At 39.1% G+C, this 16206-nt stretch overlaps 2 protein-coding genes across 2 annotated transcripts; one reads left to right on the forward strand and one right to left on the reverse strand.

The window, feature by feature from the left end:
* Positions 1 to 1261: 1261 nt before the first annotated feature.
* LMAN2 (lectin, mannose binding 2) lies at positions 1262 to 6274 on the reverse strand. Its single transcript, XM_058169790.1, has 8 exons — positions 6081 to 6274; positions 5372 to 5490; positions 5120 to 5237; positions 4374 to 4453; positions 4042 to 4203; positions 3633 to 3747; positions 2902 to 3021; positions 1262 to 2170 (listed from the first exon to the last, which is right to left on the reverse strand). The coding sequence occupies exons 1-8, from the start codon at positions 6208 to 6210 to the stop codon at positions 2010 to 2012; spliced, it is 1005 nt and encodes a 334-aa protein (XP_058025773.1). The 5' UTR covers positions 6211 to 6274; the 3' UTR covers positions 1262 to 2009.
* Positions 6275 to 6324: 50 nt separating this feature from the next.
* On the forward strand, positions 6325 to 15421 carry LOC131191543 (general transcription factor II-I repeat domain-containing protein 2-like). Its single transcript, XM_058169789.1, has 2 exons — positions 6325 to 6529; positions 8918 to 15421. The coding sequence occupies exon 2, from the start codon at positions 9235 to 9237 to the stop codon at positions 11050 to 11052; it is 1818 nt and encodes a 605-aa protein (XP_058025772.1). The 5' UTR covers positions 6325 to 6529; positions 8918 to 9234; the 3' UTR covers positions 11053 to 15421.
* Positions 15422 to 16206: the final 785 nt, after the last annotated feature.

Here is a 16206-nt window from a genome sequence, read left to right on the forward strand (position 1 = left end):
CAGCCTGGTTATTAAGTGAATCTGGCTTCCCCATTGACTTTGTTGAGTCACAAAAGGGAACCACATGACCCCGAGACACTTGCTACCATCATGAGTCAGTTGACAAGCGTCTGAATTTTATTGATCACAAGGATGCTGCAACGGTTGTAACAGAAAAATGGTTGTAAGTCACTTTTTCCAGTGCTGTTGTAACCGTGGGAAGTACATCCCAAAAGGACTGTGCCAGAAACCTCACAGCACCAGAAACCTCAGAAAACAGTGCCAAGAGACTGAAGTCAGCCCTTCCCACTTTAAGAAAACCAAGAAGCACCACCTGAAAGGAAAACTCAGAGCAGCCTGCTGTTACAAATGTAACAAAGCTGACCTCTTAAGTAGAGCCATTAAGATAAGGGGAATCAGGCTAAAAATAAACAAGGTAAACTGAAACTCCCTTTTTCCTGTCCCTGACAGGATGAAACCCCAAGGACAGGAAAAACAAAAGACCTGGGACTAAGATTAACCCAGGAAAATAAAACTCAGGGCAATCAGAAACACATCAAAAACCATCAAGTTGCAGGAACTTCAAAGGGGAATTAAGCATAAAAGGTTGATTCACACTCCCAAGCTGCTTGCAAGCCAGGAATGCTCCAGCTGTGTTACTTTTTGCTTCTTGCCTGCCTACATTAAAAGATTTCCACTTTCTGGCAGCTGGCTTCTGTGTCCATTTCTTCTCAGTATCTGTCTTGTGTCCCAGATGGGAACGAACTGGGGAAATTTCTTCCAACATAACTTTGAACGGTCACTAAATGAACTGTTGTAAATCGACTACCTGTACCAGCTACGAAATGCGATTATTTTGGGTCTTGTGAAGATGAAAGATAAATGTATTTCATTGCATTTATTTTATGTAGTTGTGTTAGTTTTGATTCCTGGTACTGCCCCAACTAGTTCATATAGTTTTCTTGGCAAGGGTTTCCTATGTGGTTTGCCATTACCTTTTTCCTAGGGTCCCCAGAGTGACTGGCCCAAGCTCACCCATTTGGTTTTATGCTTAAGGCAGGGCCAATGATATAAACAGCCCTACTGCAAAATCTGAAAATATGTTCATGTGAAAAATATTTTTTAAAAACCCTGAATTGTTCCACTATTCACTTTTTGATACCTAAAACTTCCCCAGCACAGAATTAGGTTCTTGTCCCCCACCCCCCAAAATCTAGTAGTACCAAATGCAGCCCATCCACCATTCACTTATTAAGCCTAAAATTAAGACAAACCACCAGGATAAATTTTCCATTTTATTTCACATTGTCTTTCTTCAATTTATCATCTTCCATATGCACACATAACAATGTGGCTATGATAGACTTCAATTCTGCCTTTAGAATCAGCTAGTTTAGATGTTTAGATAAATGGGGCACATAGTCCATATTGTCTAGAAAAATCAAGCCCCCGCTCTCCCAAAGCCAATGCAGTCACAGATATCACATTTCATGGATGCCAGTTGTTTTGGTGCAAGTCAGTTTCACTCCCAGCAAAACAGAAATAGCTGGTATTAAAAAAACATTCTGGAATAAGTGAAACTATGAAATACATTCAGTTCAAAAAAATAATTTTCTTGAATTAAGTTCATAGGCCACAGCAAGAAAACCACCCTCCACATAGCTGAACTACTGAAATACTCTTAAGAGTAACTGTGTGGAAATACTATCTGAAGTGCAAAACATGCCTCTCAGAGAAGCAACATTTTCTAAGTTTGAATCGTACTGTTATTTGCCAGCTTTCCATAAAAAGATTTTATAGAAGGACTGAAGGTTCCATACAATTTTCGAAATGGCAGGCTTCCAAGTACAGTACAACCTATATTCCGGATTGTTTGAAACAATTGCCTATTGTTGCCAAGAAAAAAAAGGGATATGAAAATATTCCATACATTTCTCTGAAAGAGCCTTTTAGAAACCAGAGTCTATACAATTCTCCCTCCCCCTGTAAAAAAACATCCCCAGCTGCCCCAAATTTCGGCCTCCTACACCTTAGTAAAATCGCTTGTTCCGCTCCTGGCGTTTCTGGAAAACCACAGCCCCCACCACAGCACATACAATGATGCCAAGTAGAGAACATAGTAATAGTAAGAACACTTTCCAGCCTGTCAAGGGCCCACTACGAAAGTTTCCTGTTGGATCATCTACATTATCTGAAGAGAAAAAAAAACAGAAAGCTGAGTTATAATATACATTGCATCCTTCTGCTACATAAAGAATATAGATTAGCATAATTCTGGATTATGCAGATTACACAGAATGGCTGTCCTCTCCAGAGCTTGTGAAAAGTCTCCCAAATTTCTTTGCAGAACAGCTAATAAATCATTAGCTTGGTAATGAGGAGAAATAATCTGAAACAGAATTTTAAACTTTGCTAAGATTCTGGACCAGTTGAACACCATGGTGAGCCTTTAACTACTTCAATGCAGCACACACAATTGCAGAGAAAAGTATAGGCATTCTTGGTCAAATTGTATATTTAAATAAATCTAAGTAAACAGAAATTGGTTCTATTGTACCAATGTCTCTATGGTAAAAGGTAAACAGAATATCTTCTTGCAAATCCGAATGCATATTTACTATTTATGAATAGTTTTCAAAAATTCAAAATAAGAAAACCTAAATATGGTAAGTGCAGACATTTGATAGAGGTTTCGGTTGTATGCCACCTAAATTCACACTGTTTACTTTGGATATCACTATAAATCCAATAAATATATAATCAGTTCATAGATCACCTGGTACCTGAACCAAAAAAATTGCCTTCATTAGTCTATAGCTTTAAAACTGAAGTACTTTTAGGAAAAGCGATGTTTGCGCCTGTGAGAAACTGATCTCCCATTTGCTTCATTGAACATTCAGGGTAGAAGCATTAATAAATCACCTTTGGGTGATTTGAAAAGACTGACGCTGGGCTCAATCTTTGTCCAGTCAATGTTTTCGTCCTCTGGGGAATGTTCCACCATCAACTGAAATAGCTTCATTGAAATGATATCGTGATTATCTGAAAAAGAAACCAAATTATATTCACTGAACAGCTGATTAAAATTAAAATTCAATGACAGAAGATCTTACTCTAAGCAAAGGTTTCTTATTTTAAAAACTTCTTGTACGTTTTCAGCAATACAGGTAACTGACAAGTAGTGAACATTAATTCAGATGATAACTCAAGTGTAAGTCCTTGACTTACAACCATTTGTTCAGTTACAACGGCACTGATTTAAAACTGGTCTTTGCATTTCCAACCACTGCACTATCCCTGTAATCAATTCTATGTAATCAAAATTCAGGCACCGGTGTGTTTACGATGGTTGCAGTATTCTGGGATCATGTGATCACCATTTATTATCTTCCTGGGTAGCTTCTGACAAGCAAAATCAGCCAGGGAAGTCGGATTCTCTTAACTGGATGATTCGCCTAACATCTGCAGTGATTAGTTTAACAATCATGGCCAAAAATGTCATAAAATCGGGTGCAACCACTTGCTAACCCCATAAATTCTGGTCCTAGTTGTAAACCAAGGATTACCTTTATCTTATGCACTTTACCAAACTTTATGTGAAATAACACATACAAATAGCATAGTCACTTTAACTACTAACAGATATTTCTCACCAGATAGATCTCCTGTACCAGCAGAAGCCCCAAAGAAATAACCAGTGGGTAATCGAACTCCTGCAACATCAAAGCAGTTTTTCCATTCATTTTTATCCTCCACATCAGTCATCACCTGCAACATAAAAGTCATCTTCCACATTAAGGACAACTTAGTTTTCACACTTCTCAGACAGTTGAACAATCCTATGGAAATGTACTAGAACATCAATTCTGAAATATATAAATTAGTAAACTCAAAACTACACTATCAGATTATATTCATGTTCACTTTACATTTCATTGACTAGCGCTGTAGCAAACATGATGCAACTTATTAATGGACATTCATCTGTTATTTGTGTAATATGATAGAATGTCATGTAATTCACTTATGCATTTTGTACCCAGCACCCATGATCAGGCTTACCGTCAGACGCCCCCGAGAATATCGGACAGCCAAAAAGGTGTCATGGTTCTGATTACGAATGTCAGCTGAGCACCCTGCCAGCTCCGTCCAGCGACCATCTTTACTATGGTCATAAGTCAGGGATCCGTTGTTAACCATGGCAGAAATGTAAGGAAACACACGCTGCAGAATAAAATAAATTTGAATCAAATTTGTCTCTGTTGATGCTCAAAACTCATATTCTAAATATTTTGAAATCCGTATGCATACAGAATCTCTACTTATATGGGATTGATCCTTCAGGAAAAGCAAAACCCAGTGTTAGCCTTCAAACAGAAGGTATTATCATTTACCTCACTAGTTTCCTCATTGGGATAGGTATCCAGGAAAATGGCCAATCCATGGAATTTGTCTTTGCTGCCAAACACAGGTCCTGATGGTGATAAAACAGAAAATTATGAATAAGGGGTCCATGTGCTTTTAAAGAGTTAAACTCAACCAATCTTCAAACAGAACACTGATTAATTTAAACATTTACATGCAGTCATTTTGGAGTAGATAGCATATCAATATGTATAATAGACAAACAAATAACGTTTGCTAGCCAGAACAAATGTTACCCATGTTAACAAAGCCATTCCAATGGAAGATTCTGGAGATTATCAGCTAACATTCAATCAGTGGATAACCTATTATTTCATGGCATAAGACCAGGTTATTTGTGGGACTGCCTTTCCCTGATTGTTTCTACTTTTCCCATTAGATCTGGAAGAAGTATGTTGCAGGTCCCGTTAATTTAAAGAATGGCATCTTGAGGAACCCACAAAGTAGACCTTTTTGGTTACCGCCCCTGCCCTACAGAAAACTATTTCCCCTGAGATGAGAATGATTTTGACTCTTCCAGCCTTTCAGAAAACCCTCAAGACATTTCTGGGGACGATGATTAAAATGCTAGTTGTTACGTGCCTATTATTTCAACTAGAGGACGTTCTGCCAGGCTGATTGCAACAACTGGAAAAAAAAATCTATTTACCTGTATTAAAAGTCCCAAACCCATGAGAGTGGGATATATTCCAAATTATTAGGCTGATCACAGTACCTGCAGTAAGGCGCTCCTGAATGTACCACAGGGCAAAACCATCTCCGTGGAGATTCTTCTTCCCTGCCCCATGAACTTTAAAATGGACATGAAGTTCCCAATCCTTCAGAAAACAGGGCTAGAAGACAAAATAGAACAACCCAAACAACCTTTCAGGAAATCCAACATGGAAAGCATGCAGGCTGCAAATTACATCTAGGCAATATCCCTCAGAGTCTCACCCCATCCTTTCCATTTAGAAATAACACTCACCACCCGGTTCCAGATAGAACCTTCCTTGCTGCGCTCATCAGGGGTCAGTCGAACATACTGGCTAGTCAACATTGTACTCCCTTGGAAATCCCAGAGAGGCATTGAACTGGAGCCAACCCCTAAAACAGAGGATACTACAGAAATAATGAACTGTGGAGTACATTATTATTATTGTTACTGATATTATTTTGTTATTAGGGAACATTTGAGGTTACAAGCGAGCTGTAGGCAGGTAACAGATTATCTGATCTAGGTTTGATTTCCTCAGAAGTGGGAATTGTGTTCTTTGCATTTCTCCTTCTGCTACTGTTCTGTGGAGATCTTACGACAGAAATTGAATCTTATTGCCACCAGGATTTTCTTCTTAACTGGTGAAATTCACACACTTTCTAAATACATAAAACAGCGTCACCTGCTATTCATAAGTATCATCATCATCATCATTATTGATGGGTAAATCTGCTTAAGGCCAAAAAGGTTTGTGAAGTTTTACGGGCGAGGTACCCCCGAGAACGGGCAGCGCTGTCCCCAGAGCCTTTCGGTTTTCCTCCCCCTTGATGAAGGGGCAAAACCAAGCCCAGCCCTTGGATCCACAGACGAGCCTTGAACACAGGAGAGGTCGGCCACCAACGGGCTCAAGCGTGAGCGCCGGAGAGGAGGGAGCAGAAACACGGGTCAGCAGGGTGGCAGCCCTGCCCTCCCCACGCACCCTGGTAAGGCTTGATAAGCGAGTGTTCCCGTTTTAGATGCTCGTTGTTGCCATCTGTGAGCTCCGCGGCTCCTGGCGGCGCGGTCCCGGCCAAGAGGAGCGGAAGAAACAGCAGGGGTGACAGCACCATGCTGGTCGCCAACCCCCGCAGGAACCAACTCCTGGACGCTCTACCCTCCTATTTCCCTCTGCGCGTCTTCCTCCTTCCGGTTGACCCCTAGCCCGGAAGTAAAGCCGACGGCCGCGAATTTCTTATCTCCACGCCACCTTCTCTCTTGGCGATTATGAGATAGGCAAAGGAAGGAGGCGCGGACACGCCCCTTCTTCCGGTGTTTTGCCTTTGTGCGGCGAGTACCGCTCGTGTCGGCATCTCAGTGGACGGAGTCACGGCGGAGGAGAATTCAGCCCGCCTTGTTTACTTTGTGTCTTCCCTGGACTTTCCTGTTTGGGTAAGAATAGAATAGAATAGAATAGAATAGAATTTATTGGCCGAGTGTGATTGGACACACAAGGAATTTGTCTTGGTGCATATGCTCTCAGTGTACATAAAAGAAAAAATACCTTCATCAAGGTACAACATAAATGATGGTCATTTGATGCATTGAAAGCAACGCATCCTAGTATTTATATACTGATTTCTGGTACTGGAGAATGTTCCGATTGTTGAAAGCCTTGCTGAGCCTTTTGTAAATGGGGTTAAAAGCGGCAAGCTGTATTGTAAACTTTTAAAACCATTTATCTTTGGAAGCAATTACAATCCCCCTTTTAATTTCGAAGTGGATATCCACCGATAGCCGTCCAATCCCATCGGTAGTGGGGTGGGGGGAGGAATATATAATATTGTTACAGTATTAGATATTCGGAAAAACCTCAGTGCATCTGAAGAGCTTTTAAAAAAATCCCATTGAAATCTCAACTTTTATTTAATTCACTTTTGATAAATACGTATAAGATTATATTGTGAATTTTTTTAATTTTATTTTGTCGAGTACATATTAGATAATATATGTAAGTATAAGCATGAATTGAATACATAAAATGAATAAAATTAAAAGGAACATTAGGACAGGGATGGTAGGCACCCCAATGCTCTTATGCACACCCCTTACAGACCTCTTAGGAATGAGGTGAGGTCAACAGGAGACAGTCTTAGGTTAAAGTTTTTGGGGTTTTGGGATTGTTGCGAAATTTTGGGAGGTTTTCCAACTACTGTTTTATGCGTTAAAAAAAGATCTTAAACATTTGTGTGTTTGTTTGAAAGTTTAAGGTGTTGGAAGAAATATACATCTGGGTTCAGTTCCAAGTGGGGACAAAGACACTGGAAACATGGAGGCTTGTTGGAAAGATGGTTTAATGGTGGTCAGGATCACATGGCTTGAGTTCCTGAACAGAAAAGGGAAGGGATCATGTGGACTCCCTGGCTTTATGCTTTTTCTGAGCTTTGAACTTTCTGGGGCACAGGAAGAGTCTCCTGATTGGTTGTCAGACTTCCAGGGGGTGGGGGTCTTAGCTAGCCTTGCTGGCTGATGTAATCTTCCCAGGTGTCATGTGGTGAGTTTCAGTTGCTAGATGGGTCCTATTATGTTGCAGATGATGGCCCATTGACAAAGGTGGGGAGAATGAGTTTCTGCCTCTGAGCCATTGACAAAGGTGGGGGGAGTCGGGAAGCTGCTTTGTCTTTAAAACACTTTTTCTCCATTTCTCATCCAGGGAAATCTATTCTGCCTTTTTAAATATTTTCTAAAATATTTCATTCTTCTAGGAGGGGGGTGGGTGCTAACTTCCTACAAAGGGACACAATTTAAATAGTACTATATGCCCATTTTAAATAAATAGTAGTGGTATGGAAGAATGTGGATATTTTAGACTTTTTTATTTATAGGGAGAGAAAAATGTCCATAGACTGTAATTTTCCAACTAAAGATAGTTTTTATTTTTAAAAAGTTGTTTATTGGCAAAAATACAGCAGTAACAGATCCAGTAAGGTCTTTATTGCCTGATCCTATATCAATTTACTGTCAATAAATTATAGATTTAGAGGGGGCAGGGGAGAGGCATAGGTTAGAATCAGACAGGGGTATTATTTGGGGCCCAGGGGCAGGGAGAGAATTGTAAATAAGGCAAGTAAGTAAATAAGTTAATTCATACATAGAACTTATTATTCAATTTTATCTTGCGTGTTTGCATCAAACCATAATATCTGGCCTGAGAAGATTACATAGCAGAACATACATACTTTAACTGAGGTCTCCTGAGTTAAAATCTATCACTATTTTAAAAATAGCATTAGGTTTACATTTTGTAGCTTTCTACATAAGATAAAAAAAGGCCATATAGTCATCCACCTCAGTATTCAATACTAGTAGTGCTGCTACAGAGCAGAAAAATAATAGCAATATAGCACTTAGATTTATATACGGCTTCACAGTGCTTTACAGCCCTCTCTAAGCAGTTTACAGAGTCAGCATATTGCCCCCAAGAATTTTGGTCCTCATTTTACTGACCTCTGATAAATGGTAGGCTAAGTCAGCCTTGAGCTGTTCAGAATCGAACTTCTGGAGTGAGCGGTGAAATAGTCCTGCATTCTAACCACTACGCATCTGTCTGTTCTCCTTATTCATACTAGACTAGATTCTGCCTCAGCACACACTTCTCCAATGTAAAGGTGTCTGTTGTGTGTGGTTTGGTTTTATAATTTGTGTATTATGGCTTGGTGTGTGCCGATTGATTTTCACCAGGTTTTAGGACATTCTGGGTTTTGTTTGTCCCTAAATAAACATGTAGATTGACTTCCTCTAAGCAAGACATGTGAAACTCAACTTGTTCCTCTCCACCAGGGAACAGTGCAGCAGCAGCTTCCGAAACCAACACCTGCAGCCGTCATCTGTCAAACTGGAAAGCAGCTCTCACACTGGCAGCCTCGCACTGGGGGCTTCATCTCCTCCCTGTCAGAACGACTCCCCTTATACCCCAGAAGGTCCAGTCTCACAGCATCCTACTGAGTCTCCGGAGTGGATACCTAGAGCTCTCACAACTGTTCTCCTCACGCAGCACCTGGGACTTTTACCTTTCTGTGCAGAGTCACACTCCATATATACAACATCGGTGAAAAAAGACCTGCGTACCTATACTGATATTTAACCCACCCCCCAAAATGGCCAAACGGAAAGTGGACTTTGAAAACAGATGCTTTCAGAAGAGGTGGGAGGCAGAGTACCTGTTTGCTGACATTGATGGTAAGGCCATGTGCCTTGTTTGCGGAGCTCATGTGGCTGTACTTAAAAAATATAACATGAGACGGCACTATGAGACAAAACATGAGGACAAGTACAAACACATGGACATACAGCAGAAGTTAAAGAAGGTGGAAGAGTTTAAAAAGGTTCTGATGATAAAGGAGCGTTTGTCCAGAAAAGCAAAATCACAAAGTGAGGCTGCTTTGAAAGCTAGTTTTATAGTGACCGAAGAGATAGCTAAATCAGGCCGGCCATTTACAGAGGGGGAGTTTTTGAAGCACTGCATGATTAAAGTGTGTGACGTCTTGTGTCCAGACCAAAAGCAAGCATTTTTGAATGTAAGCCTCAGCAGAAATACTGTTGCTGATCAGATATGTGAACTTGCCACTGATTTGCAAGTACAGTTATTTGAAAAAGGAAAAGATTTCATTGCATATTCCCTTGCTGTGGATAAGAGCACTGACATCACCGGCATGGCACAGCTGACAGTCTTCATCCGTGGAGTGGACTCAAGTTTATGCGTTACAGAGGAACTTTTGGATATGAGATCAATGCATGGCACTACCACAGGAAAAGACGTGTTTGAAGCAGTATCTAAATGTGTAAATGACATGAAACTGCCCTGGGACAAACTTACGGGACTGACAACAGATGGAGCACCTTTGATGTGTGGGGAAGAGAGTGGATTAGTGGGAAGGATGCGAGAGAAGATGAAGAGTGAGAATTGCATAGGTGAGCTGATAGTATATCACAGCATCATCCATCAGGAAACACTATGTGGCAAAGCCCTGAAGATGGAACATGTAATGAACACTGTAACACAGATAGTTAACTTTATAAGAGTCAAAGGTTTAAATCACTGCCAATTTAAATCTTTTCTGGAGGAAATGTATTTTGAACTTGGTGATCTGCCCTATCACACAGAGGTGCGATGGACAAATCATGAAAAAGTGCTCAGTAGATTTTTTGAGTTGCGCGAGGAGATCTGTCAGTTCATGGAAAGTAAAGGAAAAGACTCCACAGTACTGCAGGATGAAGAGTGGCTGTGTGAGTTAGCTTTTCTGTGCGACATAACTAAGCATCTCACTGCGCTAAACCTTCAGCTTCAGGGACGGCACCATGTGATTACGGACATGTATGATGCAGTGAATGCCTTTCAGGTTAAGCTGCAACTGTGGTACGTTCAGATGCAGCAAGGAAACTTGAGTCACTTTCCCTGTTGCCAAACAATCGTTAACCAAGTCTCCAGCACTGTCTTCTCACATACTTATTTTGGTGACAAACTCAACACACTTCACATGGAGTTTACACGTCGCTTTGTTAAATTTGAAGGACAAAAATTCAATTTTGAACTGCTCAGTAATCCATTTGCAGTGGACGTGGAGAAAGCACCTGTGAATATCCAGATGGAGCTGATAGAACTCCAGTGTAGCAGCACACTTAAGGCAAAGTATGATTCTGTAGGGCCCCTACGGTTCAGCAGGTTCATCCCTGAAACGATGCCCCAGCTCCGCCTACAAGCTGCTCAAATGCTCTGCATGTTTGGTAGCACATATGTGTGTGAACATGTTTTCTCTGTGATAAAGGTGAACAAAAGCGTACACAGAAGCCTTCTCACTGATGCACACCTCCGCTCTATCCTGAGAGTTTCCACAGCTCAGAACCTATCCTCAAACATAGATGAACTTGTAAGCAAAAAAATACGCCAAACATCTGGCTCAGACGAAACGGCATGAGAAAAGAGAACTAAATAGCTTATGCTTTTTCTTTGTTGTTGCAGATTTATTTGAATTGAATGTTAATCCTGTTTGGCCCACATCTTGGACATAATGCACTCCTGAACTAAGACGATACATTGGCTTACAAGCAACTGGCCCTTTGAGGGCAACCATAATGCTGATATACCCCTCAATGAAATTGAGTTTGACATCCTTGCTCTAATGCATCGGTCGACCTACCCAGCACATGCAAGCATGCACACCAATTTGAAGTCCTTCAACAGACTGCTTGTATTTGCCATGATCAGTCCTACTGTCTTAAGCCTTCTATGAAGCGCTTCAGGTGCAAGGGCAAAATGGGGTTTCCTATGTCCCATTCCTTAATGTAGCTGCATGTGGTAAAAGGAATTGAGGCAAATGCTTTATGGGTGCCCTTATAGACACTGTATTTCCCAACCTCAACAACTATAAGATATGTCGGCTTTATATCCCAGAATTTCCCAGACAGTAGAGGAATAATATCCTGCTCCAGAGGATGATAATGTCAAATCCTGTTTATTAGCAAATATCAATAAAGGGACCCCATTACAAGATTCTCCTTTACAGTTTTGATAACTTCTATCAAAAGAAGAGAGATAAATTGTTTCTAATTTGATTTATCAAAAGATACTAAGGTCAAAGGAATGATGATTATACTGCCAGTTGTGGACATTCTATTTTTCTGTTATCCTTTGTTCCTAGGAGCTCCAGTTGATGGAGTATAATGGAGCTCTGCAATCCATACAATTATCTGAGTTTTTACAGTAGGATAGGATTGAGTTCTGGCCATAGAGAATTAATCAAACCTTTTCTGCCTTGCCCCCTCAAAGTGTTTAAGGTAGAATTGCCAACACTGATCTCTACACTGTGGACGATGATTAGGCAAGTTGTATTTTGGAGGATTAATTTTATTAAACAACTACAGTACTCTCGGTCAATCTGAAATGTTAATAAGCCTCAAACCTGAATATTAAAGGTCAGGTTTTGGCTTTCTTGGGATAATATCTATAAGTGCACAAAAAGTTCAGTGGTGGTCAGGTTGCAGCCTTCCTTACCTTGGTCATGTCTCTGAGCACTGAATACCTTGTACTTCTGGGCACTCCAGGTAGTTTGCAGTTCTGGAATATGACAGCACTGGAGGATAATGGGTTCCTGGTAGCTTCATGTTTGATTCTTCTCAAATCTTTGGCAGTTAATGTGCATCTCTTTTTTTTCTCATCACATTTCTTGCGACCCTGTTGACTATTTGCATCAAAACATTTGATTGTTCTGTGATCGTGTCCCAATATCTTAGCAGTTTCATGAGTGCTGCATCCCTCTGAAAGACGTTTTACAATTTTTGACTTTTAACTTTAACTGACTTTTCAGAGTCAGTTAAATCTCTTTTTTGACTCATTTTACCTGAGGAAAAGAAGCTGCCTAATAATTATGCACACCTTGATATAGGGTGTTGCTCCCCTTAGGCCACACCCTCCCTCATTACACAAATACACATTACCTGATATGCTTATATCCACTAAGCTTTTAAGTTTATACAACTTGGAAGTGGAAAATAGGCAAAAAAATGATATGGTCAAAATACTTGCCTAATAATTGTTCACACAGTGTAGTAATAATAAAAATTATTTCCAGCTCTCTATTATCCCTTTCAATCTTTCCTTTTCTTGCTAGCTCATGCTGATACATTTTAATTAAAGACTTTATTAAAGGTTCTTTAAGACATTCAAACTCTTAAAATTTGTTTTCTTTGAAAGAAAAGGGAAAATGTCCTATTGCAGCTAGAGTGATTGTGAAATATACATCTGCTGTCATCGATTGTGCACCATATCAATTTCCCGAGATAAGACAAATGATGCTTGTTAACAGTACTGTACTAAAAACAATCTTTAAAATAGAATACCTTATAACTAAGCCAATATAGCTAGATCATAAAAAAACATAATACTGCAACATTATATTATGCAGGTTTATGTGAAATGTGTCCCACAGCTTTCAGTGAAATTTACTGTGCAATCTTACATATTACAGTTAAAAGAGTTTACATATTACATATTACAGTTAAATTCAAGGGGGCTTATTTTCAGTTAAGTGTGCCTAAGAGCTTTCCCCTGCTTGCTGCTCTCCAAGGTGGTTATATTGCAACTACAATTATTCTCTCATAGCATGGCCAATTGAGTTGATTGGGATGATACAGTAAGTCCGCTACCTCTGGAGATCATTAATGTTGATGAAATCTTCTATATTGGTCTGTTCATAGAGTTTTAGATTTAAATTATATTACATAGAAAATCATCATCAACCACCTGATGGCTTGTTAGGTAAGGAATGATTTCTCCCTAGAAAGCCAGTTGAAACAAGTGTCAGGAAAGAAATTTTTCCCTCCTTTTCCTATTGCTCTGTTCCCAGTTGCCCTACTTAACAGCAGCTGTTTCTGATCAAAATGGAACGTTCGGCTGTTGTTTATGTGGTTCTGATTACAATAAAAACAACCTTCGCTTTTACTTCTCAAAAAAGTATTAAGAGAAAATGATTTTCAGTGGAAAAGTGATGCTGTTGTAAACGGATATTCTTCACAGCCATTGAGGCAGCTTTGAATGGACATTTTGTATTTTGATGCGAAAATCTGAATAGTTTGCACTTTCATCAGATTTTTAAATTGGATACATTTATTGTTCCGTGCCAATGTCCTAGATCCTCCCACAAATTACTTGCACAGAGCTTTGATGACCCTGTATATTGGTCAAGGATTTCCTGTTGGCCTGAAGAAAGAATAACTGAAAGGACCATGTTTTGCTGGTTAGAATCCTGTTTGCAGTCTGCTATTTTAACACATTTTATAATTAGTTATTAACTAGTTTTTGATCCTTTAGTAGTAATATTTTTTTTTGTTTTAATACTATATGAGGGTAATAATGCTGATGTCCCCTGTTGCCTCACACTTTAGGTTGGTTTAGGTTTAGATTGATCCAGCACAAGAATAGACTAATGACCCATTTCTCAAGGGAAGATGTTCACAACATTTTATTACCACGATGATGCTGGCTAAACAATGTTCTTGCAAAAATGATTCAAATCATTTGATTCAAATGCTGCTTTACATATTCTTCCCTAGCTAAGCTCTTTCTTAAACTATGATCATACCTGAGATAGCCATTGGAAAGGCATTCTCTGCCCGATTTTTGCCACATAACACTAAAAGTGTTTTCTGACTCAAGCATTGCTATCCAGCTTACATGTTGCAATTTATTTCATAGTAGATACCCTCTTTCACTATAGTTGTCTGTTGTGTACTGTGGCAAGAATGCCCTCTCTAATTATTCATTTTTCCAACATTTTAGTAATACACTAGGAGTAAATCTTCCCATTCCTTGGTACCTGCTTGTTCTACTTACCTGGAATAGGATCTCACAACTTTTCACAACTGAAGACATTGATCCCTATCCAATTGCTTTGATTATTGTTTTCAGAGACAGAGATGGAAAGAAACTCAATCATAAAAGAAAAAAAATGGTGGGATCTATATCTGGAGATTGACAATACAACGGGTGTCATTGGGCAATGTTTGCAGATTCTGAGCATATTCATATATCTTATATGTCTTGAAAAATGCAAAACCTAAGAGAGAGAGCTCCAAAGCCCTAGAATTAAGTTCCAGCTAATGGCGTATCTAGAAAAAACAGTATCAAGGTTTTACAAATGAAATGGCAACAAATTGAATAGTGAATTTTTAAAACTATTGCATTTTTTTTTATAAAGAGAAATTGACCCGGTCTCACCACCTGCCCAATGGAAAGTCATGCCTCTTCTCTGATAATGTTAATGTAATAAGGTTAGGTGGCATCCTTTTGGTCCGTTCCCCCCCCAAGAGATGCAAGTGTGAAACAATGAATGGTGGTAAGGCTACCTAACCAACAACACTGGTAGTTTTTAAGAAGATGGGAATTCTTCCTGAAAGTCAGTAGGTACAATTTCGGAAGTTTACAATTCATGTCAGTAACGAAAGACTTTGCTACTCAAAATTATGGAAAAAGAATGGGTTTGTTTAATATTTTTACCTTAACTATTGGAATAATTCTCAGTTTTGAAAGGTAACCAAGAAATGTAAGCGTTAATACAATACAAAAGTTAATACAAAAACTTTCTACTATTGATCTCACCCCATTCCTAAGAGGACCATAAGGGGCATGCATAAGCGCACAAACGTGTCTACCGTTCCTGTACTATTGTTTTTCTTTTCTTCTTCCTATATATGTTTATATGTGTATATACTATATAATCTTTTTGTATGATGTTGTGACAAAATAAATAAATAAATAAATAAATTTGACGGAATAGTACCAGTATGTATGAACATGAATTGTTTTTCTTAGTGGGTAGTTTTTAGTTTGTCACTAAGGCTATGTAATGTTCCCTGAAAACTCCAGTTAGCTCTGTTCTCAAAATAATCCAAATGGAAACTTCCCAATAAGGATATAACACTGTATGCCAGAGTGCGGCTCTCAAAAATTATTAGTTCCCTATTAGTTCCTATTAATCTCAAAAATTAATAGTTTCCAAACAAGAACATGACCATGGAAAGTACGCCTTAAACTTATGAGATACCATGGAAAGCAAGGCAGATGTCAAAGGTAACAGACTACCAACAGAGCCAACATGAGAGTGTTATTTCAGTGCTGGGTGGAAATTTGCATTGTAATAAAATACAGTTAAAAGCCATAGAATAATATATTTCAAATGGATAGACTCATCCATCATAGTTCCAATCTAAAGTAATAGTCATTGTTTTCTCATTATGCTTGTATATATTATTATGAATAATTACTAGTAAAGGTGCTTGTATGCTAATTTGAAGAAAATACTTTTCTTACGTGGAAAATAAGAGTATATCTAAGGATGGGAAATACAATACCTCTGTGAAAGCAAAGCAGATCATAGAAGGAGTTTTGCCTAAATACTTCTTTATAGCAAATATCTAATAGTACAGGAACACTTACCAGCACTAAACATTCTGATTATGTAGCGCCAGTTTATAGCATCACTCAAGCTAACATTAACAAAGGCAGGTTTTCTATCACCATAGTGTGCTGGACGATGCTAAACAATGTTCTTGTAAAAATGGCCCTTCAATTCAAA

Source organism: Ahaetulla prasina, chromosome 2 (assembly GCF_028640845.1).
Source record: "Ahaetulla prasina isolate Xishuangbanna chromosome 2, ASM2864084v1, whole genome shotgun sequence".
Lineage (NCBI taxonomy): Eukaryota > Metazoa > Chordata > Lepidosauria > Squamata > Colubridae > Ahaetulla > Ahaetulla prasina.